The sequence below is a fragment of the Phocoena sinus genome, chromosome 10 (assembly GCF_008692025.1).
Source record: "Phocoena sinus isolate mPhoSin1 chromosome 10, mPhoSin1.pri, whole genome shotgun sequence".
NCBI classification, from domain to species: domain Eukaryota; kingdom Metazoa; phylum Chordata; class Mammalia; order Artiodactyla; family Phocoenidae; genus Phocoena; species Phocoena sinus.
The window spans coordinates 63,218,866-63,235,312 of NC_045772.1; the positions used below are offsets into that span (position 1 = coordinate 63,218,866).

Genomic DNA, 16,447 nt, shown 5'->3' on the forward strand with positions numbered 1-16,447 from the left:
GGCCGCTGAGCCTGAGCGTACGGAGCCTGTGCTCTGCAAGGGGTGAGGCCACAGCAGTGAGAGGCTCGCGTACCGCAAAAAAAAAAAAAAAAAAGTCATCAGGTAGTTGTGTTCACTCAGGTACAGAAACTAATGATGTATTATGACCTGAGGTACAAACATAAGTCATATTCAAAAGAGTAATCTGCCTCTAAAATCTTTAATTATTCTGAACATAATCAAAATACTTTCTCTAAATAAAACCACAATTCTAGATAATATGCAAAGTAAAATCAAACTGTTAATTCAGCAAGAAAAAAATTAATAAAAAGCTAACAAATTACAAGGAAGGACTAACACACAGTCTTTTAAGACTGGTATTATTGACATTTTGGACTGGATGATTCTTAGCTGATAGAGGCTGTCCTGTAGGATGCTCCTATCATCTGAATATAAATTCAGTGAAAATCTTACTGTAACAACATAATGAGTGATTTTGCTGAAATGAAGGCAAGCTCTCTGATTTCTATCTACTAGAATAATAGAAGCATCCCCCCAAGTTCTGACAATCAAAAATGTCTCTGGACATTGCCAAACGTCCCCTGGGGGCAAAATCACCCCAGTTCAGGACCACTGGATTAAAGGAACTGTGTTAAAAATAGAAGAAAAAAATTGCACAAGCAGACTGGAGTGAAGATACAGAAAGTTAAATTGTCTTCAAAATATAAGGCAATAGCATGAGAAGCACTGTTATTAGCTCTTTATTTTTATTAAAAACTAAAGAAAATGGACTTAAGTTATACAAGGGAGCACCTAGAGTACTCATAAGGAAAAACTTCTTAACTCCTAAGGTTTATTACTGCCAGGAAACCTTGAGGCCCTTTCCTGGAGATAATTAGAATGAAAAGGCTGTGATATGACTCAGAAGATTTGGGACTAGAGTGTGTAGGTCTGATAGACCTATGGAGGGCCCTTTCTAGCCTGAGAATCTCTCCCACCCTGGAGCCTGAAAGACTGCTTCAGAAGGAAAGCACTTGAGTAGTCATAGTTAATGTCTCCCTCTGGACTCAGGTCCATGTGATGTGACCAGTTTCTGAATGCACACACAGCAAGCCAACAAGGCTAGCAGGTTTATGGCCCTTCCTTGTTGCTTGGCCAAGGTGAGGCTGTGAACTAGTCTTCTCTTTTGTGCCCAGGGTCAGTCCTAGCATTGGCCTAGTGCCCACGCTGAGGCTGCCAGTCCAGAGTGGAGCTCTGACCCGTAATGGTATTCAACCTAGATCAGTGCATCTATAGGGTCTATCTCAGCAAAAGTAAAGGCAAACAGAAGAAATCTGAGAAAAGAGAAAGAAATAAGTCATCACAAATTACTGTAAATCAGCGGTCCTCCAAAACGTGGTCCGTGGGCTTCTGGGGGTCCCCCAAGAACTTACGAAGGTCCACAAAGTATAAAATAGCTTAATAATATATTAAGACATTATTTGCCATTTTTACCGTGTGAAAGTCTGTTTTAAATTTTTACCTCTTGTCCTTTATCTATAACAATGGATTTCAAACTTTACACTTTTAAATTATTTGCTCTGATGGTATAAAAGCAATGGAGAATAAAGTGGCTGGAGCCTTAGCACAAATCAAGACAGTTGGTGATTTCGGCCATGCACTCACAGTGGTAGTTACTAGTTTTATTTACATTTTGACCCGAGTCCACACCTTTCTAATATTCTGTGTTGTCCCAAAGAAGAGCACTTACATAACTGAGTTGTGAGCTGAACTGACTGCCTTTTTTTTAAACCAGCTACATTCACTTTATTTTTCTCATATAAAACTCTGTGATCGCTACAGCTGGAGCCTGGGTCCTCTGCACAGAAACTCTGCTGTGGGCTTTTACAAGATGGTCAGTGAATTCCTGATATGTAGACTTGGTGAACACCATCTCTTTCCAGAAATCAGGAGTGAGATAACTGTAGTTCTTGGAAATGGCATCAAAAGCGGCCTTGGTGAAGTTGCCCAGGGTGATGGTGCAGCCCCTGGCAGAGGTGTAGCAGTGGTCAATTCCGGCCATCATCAGTAGCTTCTTGGGCATAGGGGCTGAGACAATGCCAGTGCCCCTGGGGGCAGGGGCGAGGCGCACCAGCACAGAGCCACAGTGGCCAGTCATCTGGCAAGGCACAGTATGGGGCTTGCCAATCTTGTTACCCCAGTAGCCTCGTCGCATGGGGATGGTGGAGAGCCTGGCCAAAAAAATGGCCCCACAGATGGCAATGGCTACCTCCTTTGAGCACTTAACGCCCAAACACCATTTCTACTTTAACACCATTTCTACTTGAAATGATGAACAAACTATGGTTTTCAGACTTGAGTATGGCAGACATGTTCTTAAAAATTAATGAAGTGAGACAGTTACTGGCAGCATTAATGACAATCATAAACTTCAATGAACTGACAGTGATTTCAAAGCAAAAATCAAAATTTTAGAAAACTTGAGATTGACAGCTTCCCAATACTCAGCATTTTTTCTTATGAGACTGAAGGTGAGATTAACAAATATAATTTTTGACAATGTATAATGAAATGTGTCACAATTTGGAAGATGTAACTAACATAGCGATTCAATGTTTTCCAAATGACCAATGCATGATGTTAAAAACAAAAAATCATACACAAGTTAATGACCCATTCAAACTATAATTTTAATGTAACAGTATGAAAAGTTATTGGTTTCCCATCCCACACTGTAACTAATCTTTAATAAACTATCACTTGAGTTTGGGTGTAGTACCATAGAAGACTATCCACAGTTATATGATAAGACTATCTCCTGGTTTTTCTAACTACATAGCTATGTGAGGCCAGATTTTCTTCATATACTTAAACCAAAACAATTTATCATAACAGATTAAATGAGTAAGTAGATATGAGAATCCAGACATTAGAGTCACAAAAAATGTACAACAGTGCTTTTCTTTTCATTAAATGTTTTTTGTTTACGAAAACAGGTATTTCTCATAAAAATATATTACTTATGAGAATGTAATAGATTTATTGTTATTTTAAGTGAATTAAATATTTTTAAAATATTTCAGTTTTAAGTTATAATGTAGTAAGTAAATAATGATAGATGCAATACACATATAAACAAAGGCTCTTTGAGTCTCAATTTAAGAGTACAAAGTTTGGGGCTTCCCTGATGGCGCAGTGGTTGAGAGTCCGCCTGCCGATGCAGGGGACACGGGTTCGTGACCCGGTCCGGGAAGATCCCACATGCCGTGGAGCGGCTAGGCCCGTGAGCCATGGCTGCTGAGCCTGCGTGTCCGGAGCCTGTGCTCCACAACGGGAGAGGCCACAACAGTGAGAGGCCTGCGTACCGCCAAAAAAAAAGTACAGGGGAAGAGTACAAAGTTTGAAAAACACTGTTACAGATAAAGAACAAGAGGAAAAAAATGTAAATAGCCTTAAAAAAAAAAAAACCTGCAGTGATATATAAATAGGGGAGAGTTTCATCTTTTAAAAGTTATGAAAATTCAGCAACAAAAAGAAACAAAAAGGAAAACTACTGATACACAAAACAACCTGGATGAATCTCTAGAGAATTATGCTGAGTGAAAAAAATCCAACCCCAAAAGGTTACATACTCTGATTCCACTTAGATAGCATTCTTGAAATGACAATTGCAGAAATGGAGAACAGGGGCTTCCCTGGTGGCACAGTGGTTGAGAGTCCGCCTGCCGATGCAGGGGACACGGGTTCGTGCCCTGGTCCGGGAAGATCCCACATGCCGCGGAGCAGCTAGGCCCGTGAGCCATGGCCACTGAGCCTGCGTGTCCGGAGCCTGTGCTCTGCAACGGGAGAGGCGACAACAGTGAGAGGCCTACGTACCGCAAAAAAAAGAAAAAAAAAAAAAAAAAAAAGTAGAAATGGAGAACAGGTTAGTGATTGCCATGGGGGAGGGGCAAGCTGCCGTGGGAGGGGAAGTGGGTGTGGCTATAAAAGGGAACAGGAGGGATCCTTGTTAATGGAAATGTTCTGTATCTTGACTGCCTCAATGCCAATATCCTGGTTGTGACCTTGTACTACAGTTTTGCAATATGTTACCATTGGGGGAACTGGGTAAAAGATAACTGGGATAGCTTGGTATTATTTCTTCATAACTGCATGTGAATCTACAACTATCTCAAAATTAAAAATGTAATACTGAAAAAGCTATGAAACAGAAATCAAGAGAATGTAGCATGACTCTATCAAAAGTCTAGATGTTATAAATCCTGCCTACCAACTCAAACTGATTTATGATATCTTTAGACTACTAATATTTTTTCGTATCTTAGGAATAAGAACTATTTCTTAAAGCACCCATTAATTCATTACAGTCCTCTGACATGCCACACACAGCTAGGTAAAGAAGACATAGAAACGAATAGGAAATGGAACCTGTCCTCCAGGTACGCACAGTGTTGTAGGGATGACCGAATGGCGAATGGATTCTCAGAACACAATCTAGAATGTGTAATAACAGAAGTACAGACCAGTTGGAATAGGGGCATAACTCCATAAGAAGGCAGGTGGGCTTAAGGAAAAGGTGACAACTGAGCAGAGCCCTACAGGCTGAAGAGGTTGCAGGCAGAAAACAGGAGAAAAGGGCAAAATACACTGCAGGATTTTAAACAAGAGAGGACATCACTAGGTTCTGTGTTTTATAAAGAAATATGACAACACTTAGTTAGGAGGCCAAGGGAGAAACAGGGCAGGTGAGATTTTGGGGGGCGGGGGGGGGATAGAAAGAAACAATTAAAAGTGATGTTTTAGAGGGAGAACTGATAAGACTTGCTGGCCTCAGACAGGGGTCAGATAGTAAATACTTAGTCTTTGCAGACAACATAGGGTCTCTGTAACAAATACACATATATGCTTATTTTAAACAACCACTTAAAAATGTAAAAACCATTCTTGGCTCACAGGTCTCTGGCCAGATACTGACCCCTGACCTGGGAGGTAAGCAATAAAGGAGAGGAAGAGCCTGCTGAGGTGACACCCATGTTTCTGGCCTAACCTAGTGGATAGGCTGAGATGCCACTCACAAAGACTGTGGACACAAAACCAAAGACAAGGATTTCTGACTGATGGAGTTGAGAGTGTGCGGGAAGAATAAGTCAGTTTCACATGACCCAGGTGGAACTGTTAAATAGAGTGCTGGACATATAAATATGGAGCTCAGAACAGAGGTCTGGGTGGAGATAAAGATTCGGAAATCATCAAGATACTAAACAGTTAAAACTGTGTAAATGGCTGACAGCCAAGGTGAGAGTGTCAAGTGAGAAGAAAGTTGGCTACGATCATGGGAAACACTAGGGTTTGGGGGAGGAGACAAAATGAGTCTGTGAAGAAAACTCAAAGAAGAGACAGAACAGCAAGTATATTTTAAAATGCTAAAGGACAGCAGAAGACTAAGTTGTGGGCCTTCATTTAATGCCCAGTAAAGCATGCTAAATCACAGATGTTTCAGAAAGGCAGCAAGGGCTGCCTAAGGACAGACAATTTCTATGATTCTGGTAAACAAACGTTTGCTATAATTTTCAAGAGGCCAATTGTTATAAGGCCTCTTCCTCAAAACAAAGGTTTGCTCCTGGCCTAGTTATGCTACCATTTCCTACCTGGCACCAACGCATTCTTCATAGAAACCATGCATAGGAGAAGAAGCCAAATGCTAGTGGGGAGTGCTTACTCCTCATTTCTGAAGTCCCCTTCTGTGAACGGAGCCCTACCAGTTGTAACATCTCTGGCATTTCTTTGCCACTTAGATGCTTCTATCCTGGGGAGGGAAGCAACTGATCTGATTGGCAAATCTGGGAAAAATAAATGGTCCAGTTGTGCCCTTCTTCCTCATATGAGTGAGCTGCCTATAGGAATTGGGTTGGGTGGAGGCTTTGTATACCACATATTGCCTCCACTAATCCAGCACTACTTGTGACCAGGGGGTAGGTCTGCCTAATTTTGGAACTTAGTTAGCAAGCCAATCTGGCTCTAATATTAAGCTGCTTCCTTTACCTTCACCTTTATCAATGATAAAGGTAATATTATGGCCACCATTTGCTAATCCTTTAGTTTTTATTCAATTTATTGAAAACTTTGGTGGGGGAGAAAGGTGCTTTTACTGCTCTCCCCTCCTTTCTAGATCTTAACACCAGGTTTAAGTAAACAACCACCTAACTTTAGATAAATATAATCTAATTAATCTAATTTAGTGTAATCATAGTAAAATAACTCAAGACTTCTAAACAGGTTGTATTAGTTCCCCATCTTCCTTTTAGATGCAAGTTTCTTAAGTATTTTGATGATGAGGGTGTTGCACTTCTCATTTGTTATAATATGAAACAGGCAAGAGACTACCACCATTAAAGATATAATTACAGCTGAAATTAATTCCAAACACTCCACCCACTTTCAAATTGCAAGATTTTGGAAAAAATTTCCAAGAACTCTTAATATCATCAAACATAGTCAAGGAAACCATAGCACAAATCTATTCTTAAGAAAAACACATTTCCAAAATACCCTCCAAGTACTTAAATGTAATTCATAAATATTTATCCCTGGTCACTTTAAAAATACTTGAGAAGACCAATTATTTGAATAAATGAATTTAGTGATTTCATGCAAATAACCCCACACTATTATACACTACATTGTGCTATTTTTAGTTTGAGGAAGGAAAAATACACACTGTAGAAAAAGGAAACGTAAACAAAATTGGGCTAACCATTTTTAAAGACTGCTTCCTATCTGGGTTCTGCCTGTTCCATGACAATCATGGGACTCAGTCAGAAAAATAAAATGGCCCTGAAGCAGTACCTCAAGTGAATAGCGCTACAATGGGCTTCACCAATCACTGCAGACCCTGTCCAGGGATCAAGGCCCATCTCTTCTACTGTTTCCAATATCCACTCTACATTCAGGATAGGTTATAGAGATTGTGTTGGAATAACCATACTGAATGATGATGGGTCAACACCAAGTGGTAGGTGGCTACAGACCAGGGTAGGCCAGGAAAAAATGGACCTGTAGTGGGATGACAGGTGGAACAGCTAGACCAGGGTGCTACTCAGTCTGTAAGCTACTTGACAGGTACTCAGTCTTGTCTCTTTACAGCCTGAAGCACCCAGCACAGAGCTCTACATAATAAAGATAAGTGGCTGTATTTGAAGATTTTACATCTTCTGGATTATGTGCTGACTGCCTGGGACAGACTTAGTGGAAAGCCTAAAAGGACACTTAACCATTTAGTTCTGCCCAAATGAAAGCACGGAATGCCCTACGTTGCTTTATTTATTGGAGCTCACACATAGAATGGTACATGCCTAACCACTTACTGGGTGCCAAGAGTTTTCTTTGTTTCACAGCACACTCTAGCCAAGATGCTGACACTGGGCATATTCTCAAACTCTCAACTGTCTCCTAGAGCTGCTCAGATCTGATTTAATACTGTCAATGAAGACTCACAGCACGAGAGGGGCTGGCTCAAGATGCTCTATGAAAAGCAGCCACTCATGGAAATGTTAATTTGCGGAAGGAGACACCAAATATTTTCCGTTATTTTAAATACTGGCAGCACTACGGAGAACCAGCAACCAACATGTTAAGCAAACTAATTTTATAGCCTTTCCAGTTTACAGAATTGATAAATCACAGCTCTAATTTTCATTATCTGGGAAACGGCAAAGATGGAGAATGGAACAGAGGAGACTCAGAAACAATGCAGTAAATTGGAAGATCCTTCAAAACAGAGCCTATGTTCATTTTCTGACCCGTCAGAGGGTCTAGCAGCAATGCTTTGACCACAGCATTCAGTAAATGTTTGCTGAATCAAACTGTTGTGAAAGCATTCTCGGCTCACCACCAATCCTGCATGCCTCGAGTTTAGCAACCCTTAACTCTCTCCTAGCAAATGCTTTCAGTTCTGCTTACAGCAAAATATTTTTTCTAGGAAATATACCTTAACTTCATAATATATAAATGAAAAAAACCAGAATCTCCTTTGTAAAGGTATATTTCTTTTAAAAAGCAGCCATATATTACTCAGCAAAGTTTGACGCGACTACGATCTTAATCTGGGGGTAATATTTGTGTATCAGCATGTGATGGACATCTTAGTGTTGAAGAGAAAAGGAAGACACATGAGGATGTAAAAGTAGAGTAGATCCAAGTTTCTGATTTTTTTAAAAAGTTTTGCTTTGTTTATACGGACTGAATGAAGACAAATGAGAAATATTTTTTGTTAAAAAGGAAAGGGCAACCTAAGCAAAGCAGGATAACTGTAACTGTGTTATAAGGGACTCTGAAGAGCAAACATCTGTAATGCTGCCATACAGCTGCAACCTTAAATGCCTATTCCTAAAGGACTAGTTAAACTAAAGTTTAAACTAGAAAGACGGATGCATCTTTTAAATAAATTCCCAGTCCTAGATGTATGCTTAAGTTATTTATGAATAATTAAAAGGCCTAGGTTCTAAGGGTCACAGAGAATTGAACTCCCATCTACTTACAGCCAAAGTCATTCAAGGGGCTGCCAACAATAATATATTCTCTGTGAGGCTTTTCCTGGCAAACCCTTTCCCCAACCTCTCCCCTATGTTGCCATGGCATTTTCTTTTCATACTTCTATTATCATTTACCTCAACATAGAATCAAACTTTAATCTCCTTTTCATTACAAGTCAGCTCCTGATTAGACTGTGAGCTCTTTGTGGACAAGAACTGGGTCAGAGTCATTTTGCTATCCTTACAATCTACTAAAATAGTAAAGCAGTTAATAAACGTTTTGTTGAAAGAATGAAATCAAAACTTCTGAGACTATCATTTTACAAATTAAAGGTTGCTCACTGAAAGGAAGGCCTCAAGTAACTCAAGGTATTGAAAAGAATTGTTTACACAACCTATAATCACATATTGCTGCCTATATCTTTAGGCAGTCAGCAACTGTCTCATGCAGAACAATGTTTGACCTTAGTAGGTGCTCAAATATTTACTGATCCAATTAATACACGTAGAACACTGTAGGTGTTTAAATACATATATATATAAAGAAAGGCAGGGTCAGGGAGAGGTGGGGGAGAGAAAGCAAAAGAGAGAGAGAGGAGACATATATATTATATACTACAGAATCCCCTAGATCTGCTTTCAATATATGAACATGTTAAAAAACATATAAGGGAAAATTATGGAACTTTCTCATTTTTAACCAAGACTTGGAAAATCTTCTAGAGTTGATTTTCAGAAGTGATAAAGGAATCATGACACAGCAAAAAACCAGTCTGACTACTGAATCTCTCACAAAGGAATTGGATAACTTCATTCATAGAGGTGACAAGTTTCTACACCAAACTGCAAAAGATTTCTCACTTCAACCATTAGCAGCAAATGTCAACACAGAAGCTGAGTTGTTACTCATTCCTGGAAGCTAGAAGATTTTTAAACTTATTAGTTTCACAATAAATATAAAAACATGTAAAAAACAAAATCTTTTTAAAAACCAGTATTCATCTGATATCTATATAACTTTTAAAATAGTAATTATGAAAACAAGTATAAAAGCAAAATCTCTAAAGTGACGAACGTTTACCTGATATTTATATAATAACTTTTAAAATCATAATTATAGCTCCTTTAAAGGTGGAGTAGGGAATTCCCCAGAGGTCCAGTGGTTAGGACTCGGCGCTTTCACTGCCTGGGCCTGGGTTCAATCCCTGGTTGGGGAACTAAGATCTTGCAAGCCACAAGGAGAGAGGGAGGGAGGGAGGGAGGGAGGAAGGAAAGAGAGAGAAAAAGAGAGAAAGAAAGGAAGGAAGGAAGAAAGAAAAAAAGAAAAGAAATCTATAAAGGTGGAGCATAGTTATATAAAAGAGAGCTGAATCTCAAGCCACCATTTGGTAAAAGGTAATCCTGAGAAGTCAAAAAAAGGGTCTGACAGTCGACAGTGAGGCTACACAAATCTTTAATCACCACCTACATAAAGGGTTAAGAGCCTCATCCTTCCCTTAGAGGAGGGGTCCCCAACCCCCAGGCTGCTGACTGGGTCACACAGCAGGAGGTGAGCAGTGGGTGAGCAAGCCAAGCTTCACCTGCCACTCCCCAACACTCCCCAACACTAGCATTACCGCCTGAACGATCCCCACACCCCCACCCCCCACCATCTGTGGAAAAGTCGCCTTCCAGGAAACCAGTCCCTGGTGCCAAAAAGGTTGGGGAAGGCTGCCTTAGAGCTTCACCTCCAACACACTGGAAATAGTGACAAAAGAGCAGACCAAGGGAAGGGGTCCAACAGTTCGGATGGCGGAATTCACAGGCACATTCTCCTTCACCTTCAAGTGTCTGGTAGGCTAAAAAGGATATTACCAACCACATAACATCGCCTTGGTTTTCAGTAACAAAATGTCATTTAGCAAGTCACAAGACAAAATTCTAAAATGTCCAATATACACTTAGAGATTTACTTTTACACTGTAGAGGGTGGTGATTTTCTTATAGGAGACATGTTTAGTAACTCTCTTTACTATCTCAGTAATTAACATACCCCTTGGATAAGCTACAATAAGAACCAAACACAAACTCTGGAAGAGAAAAACGATCACGTTTGCTAAAAACTAAACTATCTTCATCACTAAACTTTTTTCCTTGATTAATAAATAAGGAAAAATGCCTTTGAGACACTGGCAATCTTCATTAATATGTATAATTTAAAATTTATTACTGATCCAGTAAAAGTATAATTATAACATATATCTAACATTACTTTCTTCTTTTATTTAATGGAGTATGACTACTTTTAGTAAAAATATATTCATTTGTTATAAATGTACAGTGTGTGTTATGGGCTGAATTCTGTCCCCTTAAAATTCATATATTGAAGCCCTAACCCCCGGTACCTCAGAATGTGACTGTATTTGGAGACAGAGCCTTTAAAGAGGTAAGTAAGTTAAAATGAGGTCCTTAGGATGGGCCCTAATCCAATCGAACTGGTTTCTTGTTAAAAGAGGAAATTTGGACACACTGAGACACCAGAGATGAGCACACATAGAGAAAAGACCAGGTGAGGACCTCAGAAAAAATGAAACCTGTTGACACACTGGCCTTGGACTTCTAGCCTCCAGAACTGTGAGAAAATTAATTTCTATTGTTTAAGCCACCCAGTCTGTGGTCTTTGTTAGTCTCTGTTACAGCAGCCCTAGCAAACTAATGCACACAGCAAAAGATGTTCTCCAAGTGATCAAGAAGTAGTATGGCAGAGATGGCCGGCTGCCCACCGGAGGTTCATGTTTCCCATCACAACTGGTGCTGGAAAGCAGCTGACAAATACAGAATACATTTCCTGCCCTCCCACCCCACCCCCCACCCCACATCTAGGTTGGTTCTCACCAATCCAACATACCATACCCACTTTGGGCTAAGATTAAGAAGTTTTGTTACCCTCTCTTTTTGTCACCCTTTCCCTTTCCCAGTCTCCTGGCTGGATATCAACCCCCAGGACACCTGGAAGCCATGTATGAACAATGGAGGAGACTTCATCATCCTGAGTCTCTACGTGACCTCACTGAGCAGCCTCCCCCATTCGCTGTCCAACAACGGGAATGTCCATTGTGGACTGTGTTATGCCTCTGAGATTTTGGATTTGTCTGTTAAAGCATCAAGCATCACCTTAATACAGATCATATTTAAACTTGAGGTTTCATTTTCTTTCTTCAAATTGCAGAACTGAGAGTTAAATATAGGTTAAATCATGAGAAAATGCGGTTTCTGTAAGTCAAAGATAGTCAAATATCGTCAGTTGCATATGCTTCAACCTAATATGTTTGGTCTACAAAAAAATGGACAAGGCATGACTGCACCCCCAGCTCACTACTCAAATTCCCCCACTAGGTTTAACACATTGATGGATTCTAACAGCTCAACACTCTTCCCAGACTGAGAAGCAGCTCCATGGAAAGCTTATATTCAGTACCAGATAGTTCTCTGCTTTCACAAATCCATGCCCTTAACTAGTTTCTCTACTATTTGATACTTTTTTTGCCCTGAAATTAACAAATTACACTCTACCAAAGATGCCAAGACGGAGTAAGCCCACTATAGCCTCTCTCTCCCACTGATTACAACTAAAAACTCTGAACTGAAAACAGGAAAAAAAAAAACTACCCGAGGATGGAGAAAAGTACATAAATAACAGGCAAGTAGCGAAGGGAATTAAAAACTTGAAAAATTACAGTACCAGTGAATTTCCTCACCTTTTTGTTTTTTTCTTTTTAAATTCCTTCACCGCCCAGCTTTGACCCAAGAATGGCTTTGTCCAGGTAGCCAATTCACAATGGCACAGCGCACGCGCACGTACAGACGTACAGACACACACACACACACACACACACACACTCTCTCTCTCTCTCTCTCTCTCTCTCTCTCTCTCTCTCTCTCTCTCTCTCTCTCTCTCTCTAAAAGTGCTGAGAGAAACTTTCTTGTTCTGGCCAGAGGACTGGAAAAAAGAGCCAAAGCAAGCCAGAGTACAATGTAAATTTTTTCCTTTTTTCCTTCTCCACAGAACTACATGGGAAAGGGGCCTCTGGAAGCCCAAGAATGTAGGGATATACCAAACAAGAAAAAAACTGGAAAGAGGACATATAAACAATTCTACATATAAACAAATGTTAAGTCTTGGGCTGAGTCCTTCTCCCCTGTGTCCACCCCCTAAAGTGTCTGTCTGCTCTCCAAGTTCACATGTGTAGAATAAATCCAAAGAAGGACAGCAACTGCTTTGAGTCTGAACTACAATATGACATTGCCCAAGTCTGATTAGTGCATGGGCAGTGTAGTTCCAAAGAGCATAACAAATGCTGAGAACTGAAATGACACTGGAACCACCATTCACAGAAGGTGAAACCAAACTTATGATCTGAACCTAACCAAGTCAACTGTCAGCTAAAACAAAAAAATCTCAACATTCTCCAGAGGATTTTAACAGCACCCAAAATCTCACAACATAATATTCAATATGTCCATGACACAATTCAAAATTACTCGACATACAAAGAAGGAAGAAAATATAACTGATTCTTTGGGGGGAAAAAATCAATAGATTCCGAAACCAAAATTAAACAGATATTCAATATTAGAATTATCAGAGAATTTAAAGCAGTTATTATAACCATGCTCCATGAGGTAAAGGTAAACACTCTTGAAAGGTGTTTTGTTTCTGATGTTCTCAACAGAAAAGTAGAAACAATGAAAAAAACCCAAAAGGATGATGATACAGTTCTGCAGTTTGACTGTGGTGGTAGTTACATGATACAACACATGGTAAAATTGCATAAAACCATACCCACATACTTGTACCCAAACACACAAGTGCATGTGTAACTGGAAAAATCTGAATACGCTCTATGGATTGTACCAATGTCAATTTCTTATTATTAGTAACATATGAGAGTTACACAAGATGTTAACACTGAGAGAGGCTAGGAAAAGAGTGCATGGAACTTTTCTGCACGTTTCTTTGCAACTTCCTATAAATCTATAATTATTTCAAAATAAAAGTGTTTTTAAGGGCTTCCCTAGTGGCGCAGTGGTTAAGAATCCACCTGCCAATGCAGGAGACATGGGTTCAAGCCCTGCTCCGGGAAGATCCCACATGCCGCAGAGCAACTAAGCCCATGCGCCACAATTACTGAAGCTCGTGTGCCTAGAGCCCATGCTCCGTAACAAGAGAAGCCATCGCAGTGAGAAGTCCGCGCACTGCAACTAGAGAAAGCCCACACACAGCAATGAAGACCCAACACAGCCAAAATAAATAAATAAATAATAAAATAAAATACTTTTTTAAAAAGTGTTTTTAAGAGAACCAAATGGAAATTTTACAACAGAAAAGTAAAGTATGTCAAATAAAAAGATCACAGGATGGGGGCTTCCCTGGTGGCGCAGTGGTTGAGGGTCCACCTGCCGATGCAGGGGACGCGGGTTCGTGCCCCGGAGCAGCTGGGCCGGTGAGCCACAGCCGCTGAGCCTGCGTCCGGAGCTTCGCAGTGGGAGAGGCCACAACAGTGAGAGGCCCGTGAAAACAAAACAAAACAAAACAAACAAAAAAAAAGATCACAGGATGGGCTGGATAGTAGAATTGAGATAACAGGGGGAAAACTCAATGACCATAAAGACAGATGAATATTATGATTCAATATGAAGACCAAAAAGGAAAGAGACTGAAAAAAGTTAACACAGCCTCAGAGAACTATGAAACACTATTATCCATGTCATTGGAATCACAGAAGGAGAGAAGAAATTGCTTGGTGTAGAAAAAATAATTGAAGAAATAATGGCTATACACTTCCCAAATTTGGTGAAAGACATAAATTTAGAGATTGAAGAAAACCCAAACAGGACAAATTTAAAGAAAATCATATCCAAACACATCATAATCAAAGTGCTGAAAAAAAAATCTTAAAAGTACCCAGAAAAAAAAAAAGAGTCATATTACACATAGGGGAACAATAATCTAAAAAAATGCAGACTTCTCATCAGAAACTATGGAAGCCAGTAGATGGTGGAACAATAATTTTAAAGTGCTCAGAGAAAAGTACTGTCATTCAAAATTCTATAATAAATTCAGTGAAGATATCCTTCAGAAATGAAGGCGAAACAAAGATGAAGAAAGGCTAAGAGAATATGTCAGTAGTAATGGGAACTTTCTGTACTATCTCCACAATTTTTCTGTAAATCTAAACTTGTTCTAAAATAAAAATTTTATTCTTAAAAAAAGAAATGAAATGGATACATTGCCAGAAAAATATAAAATGCCAAAGTTGGCACAAGAAAAGTTGTGAGCTTAGACAGACTAAGCATTAAGAGGACCAGAAAGTGGTAGATCAATTTTGAAAGACCTCTACTTTTCCATTCAAATTTGTAAATGTCTGCCAAATCTAAAGGGAAAAAATAGATGGAATTTAATTGGGACTACACTGATTTTACAGATTAATTTGAGAAAGAAATGACATCTTTTTAACTTATGTACCCTATGAGTTTTTAAGACAGCACAAAGCTGAGTGAAAGAAAAAAAAAAAACAACCAGTTGGTACTCATGTGAGAAAAAACAAATATATCTAAAAAAACAAAGACTATTAAAAAAGAGAGCCATGGGGCTTCCCTGGTGGTGCAGTGGTTGAGAGTGCGCCTGCCGATGCAAGGGACACAGGTTCGTGCCCCGGTCCGGCAAGATCCCACATGCCGCAGAGTGGCTGGGCCCACGAGCCATGGCCGCTGAGCCTGTACGTCCGGAGCCTGTGCTCCGCAACAGGAGAGGCCACAACAGTGAGAGGCCCACATACCGCAAAAAAACAAAACAAAAACATAAAAAAAAAAAAAAAAAAGAGAGGCATGAAAACGTAGGAATGTGATATATAAGGACAGTGGTACCACAAATTAGTTCATGGGGTTGGAGAAACAGTCTTACTACATGCAGAAAAAATTACTATTCTAAGCCATATACAAAGATGGACTCTGACAGATTAAAGACCTCATGTAGGGCTTCCCTGGTGGCGCGGTGGTTGGGGGTCCGCCTGCCGATGCAGGGGACATGGGTTCGTGCCCCGGTCCGGGAAGATCCCACATGCCGCAGAGCGGCTGAGCCTGCGCGTCCCGAGCCTGTGCTCCGCAGCGGGAAAGGCCACAACAGTGAGAGGCCCGCGTACCGCAAAAAAAAAAAAAAAAAAAAAAAAAAAAAACCTCATGTAAAAAGCTGAATTATAAAAATATATCATTAAAACTACAGAATATCTTTATTATAGTTAACAAGACCCAGAAAGCCATAAGGTAAAAAAAATTATAGACTTATTACATCAAGGTTAGCTTCTGCTCAACAAAGGGCACCACTGACAAAATTAACGTATTATCACAGACTGGGATAAGGCAAATACCAGGCTAATACTCTAAACTAGATAAAAGACTTCTGCAAGTCAACCAAGAAAAGACAGAAACTCTAATTAAAGAAATGGGCGAAAGATATGAACAGGTAATTCACTGAAGGGGCATTCAAAATGGATTAATTGTATACAAAGAGATGCTGCAAGTCATTAGTAATTGGAGAATGCAAATTAAAACAACATTAAGATACCACTTTACCCCTATCAGATAGGCAAAACTTAGAAAGGTAGATAAAGCCAAGTGCTGGCAGGAAGATGGAGAAACAGGATCCATTGTGCACACTGACAAAGAGCCCAAATCTAGCAGTGCTTAATCAAAGTACATGTAGCAATCCACTCTTATGCAGATGTCCAGAAAATTCTCCCACAGGACCACAGGAGAACAAGTGCAAGGCTATTTATCCCATTGTCTGTGGTGGTGGGGAGATGAAAGCAATCTGGGTGTCTATTACTGAGAGAACAAATCATTTATAGACAGTAGATGGCAGTTAGAAACAAAGAACTAGATATATACACAGCAACAAA

The 16,447-nt window shown here is 39.8% G+C and overlaps 2 protein-coding genes across 5 annotated transcripts in view; both read right to left on the minus strand.

Annotated features, from left to right (window-relative positions):
• Positions 1-16,447, minus strand: part of DIP2B (disco interacting protein 2 homolog B) — a 240,956-nt gene that overhangs the window by 163,209 nt on the left and 61,300 nt on the right. The gene's annotated exons all lie outside the window — the stretch shown is intronic.
• The window catches only part of LOC116760429 (40S ribosomal protein S2-like), a 52,821-nt gene continuing 38,154 nt past the window's right edge, over positions 1,781-16,447 (minus strand). Inside the window, exon 2 of the mRNA XM_032645282.1 lies at positions 1,781-2,281. Coding sequence (XP_032501173.1) covers positions 1,781-2,281 — 501 coding nt within the window. The remainder of the gene's footprint in view (positions 2,282-16,447) is intronic.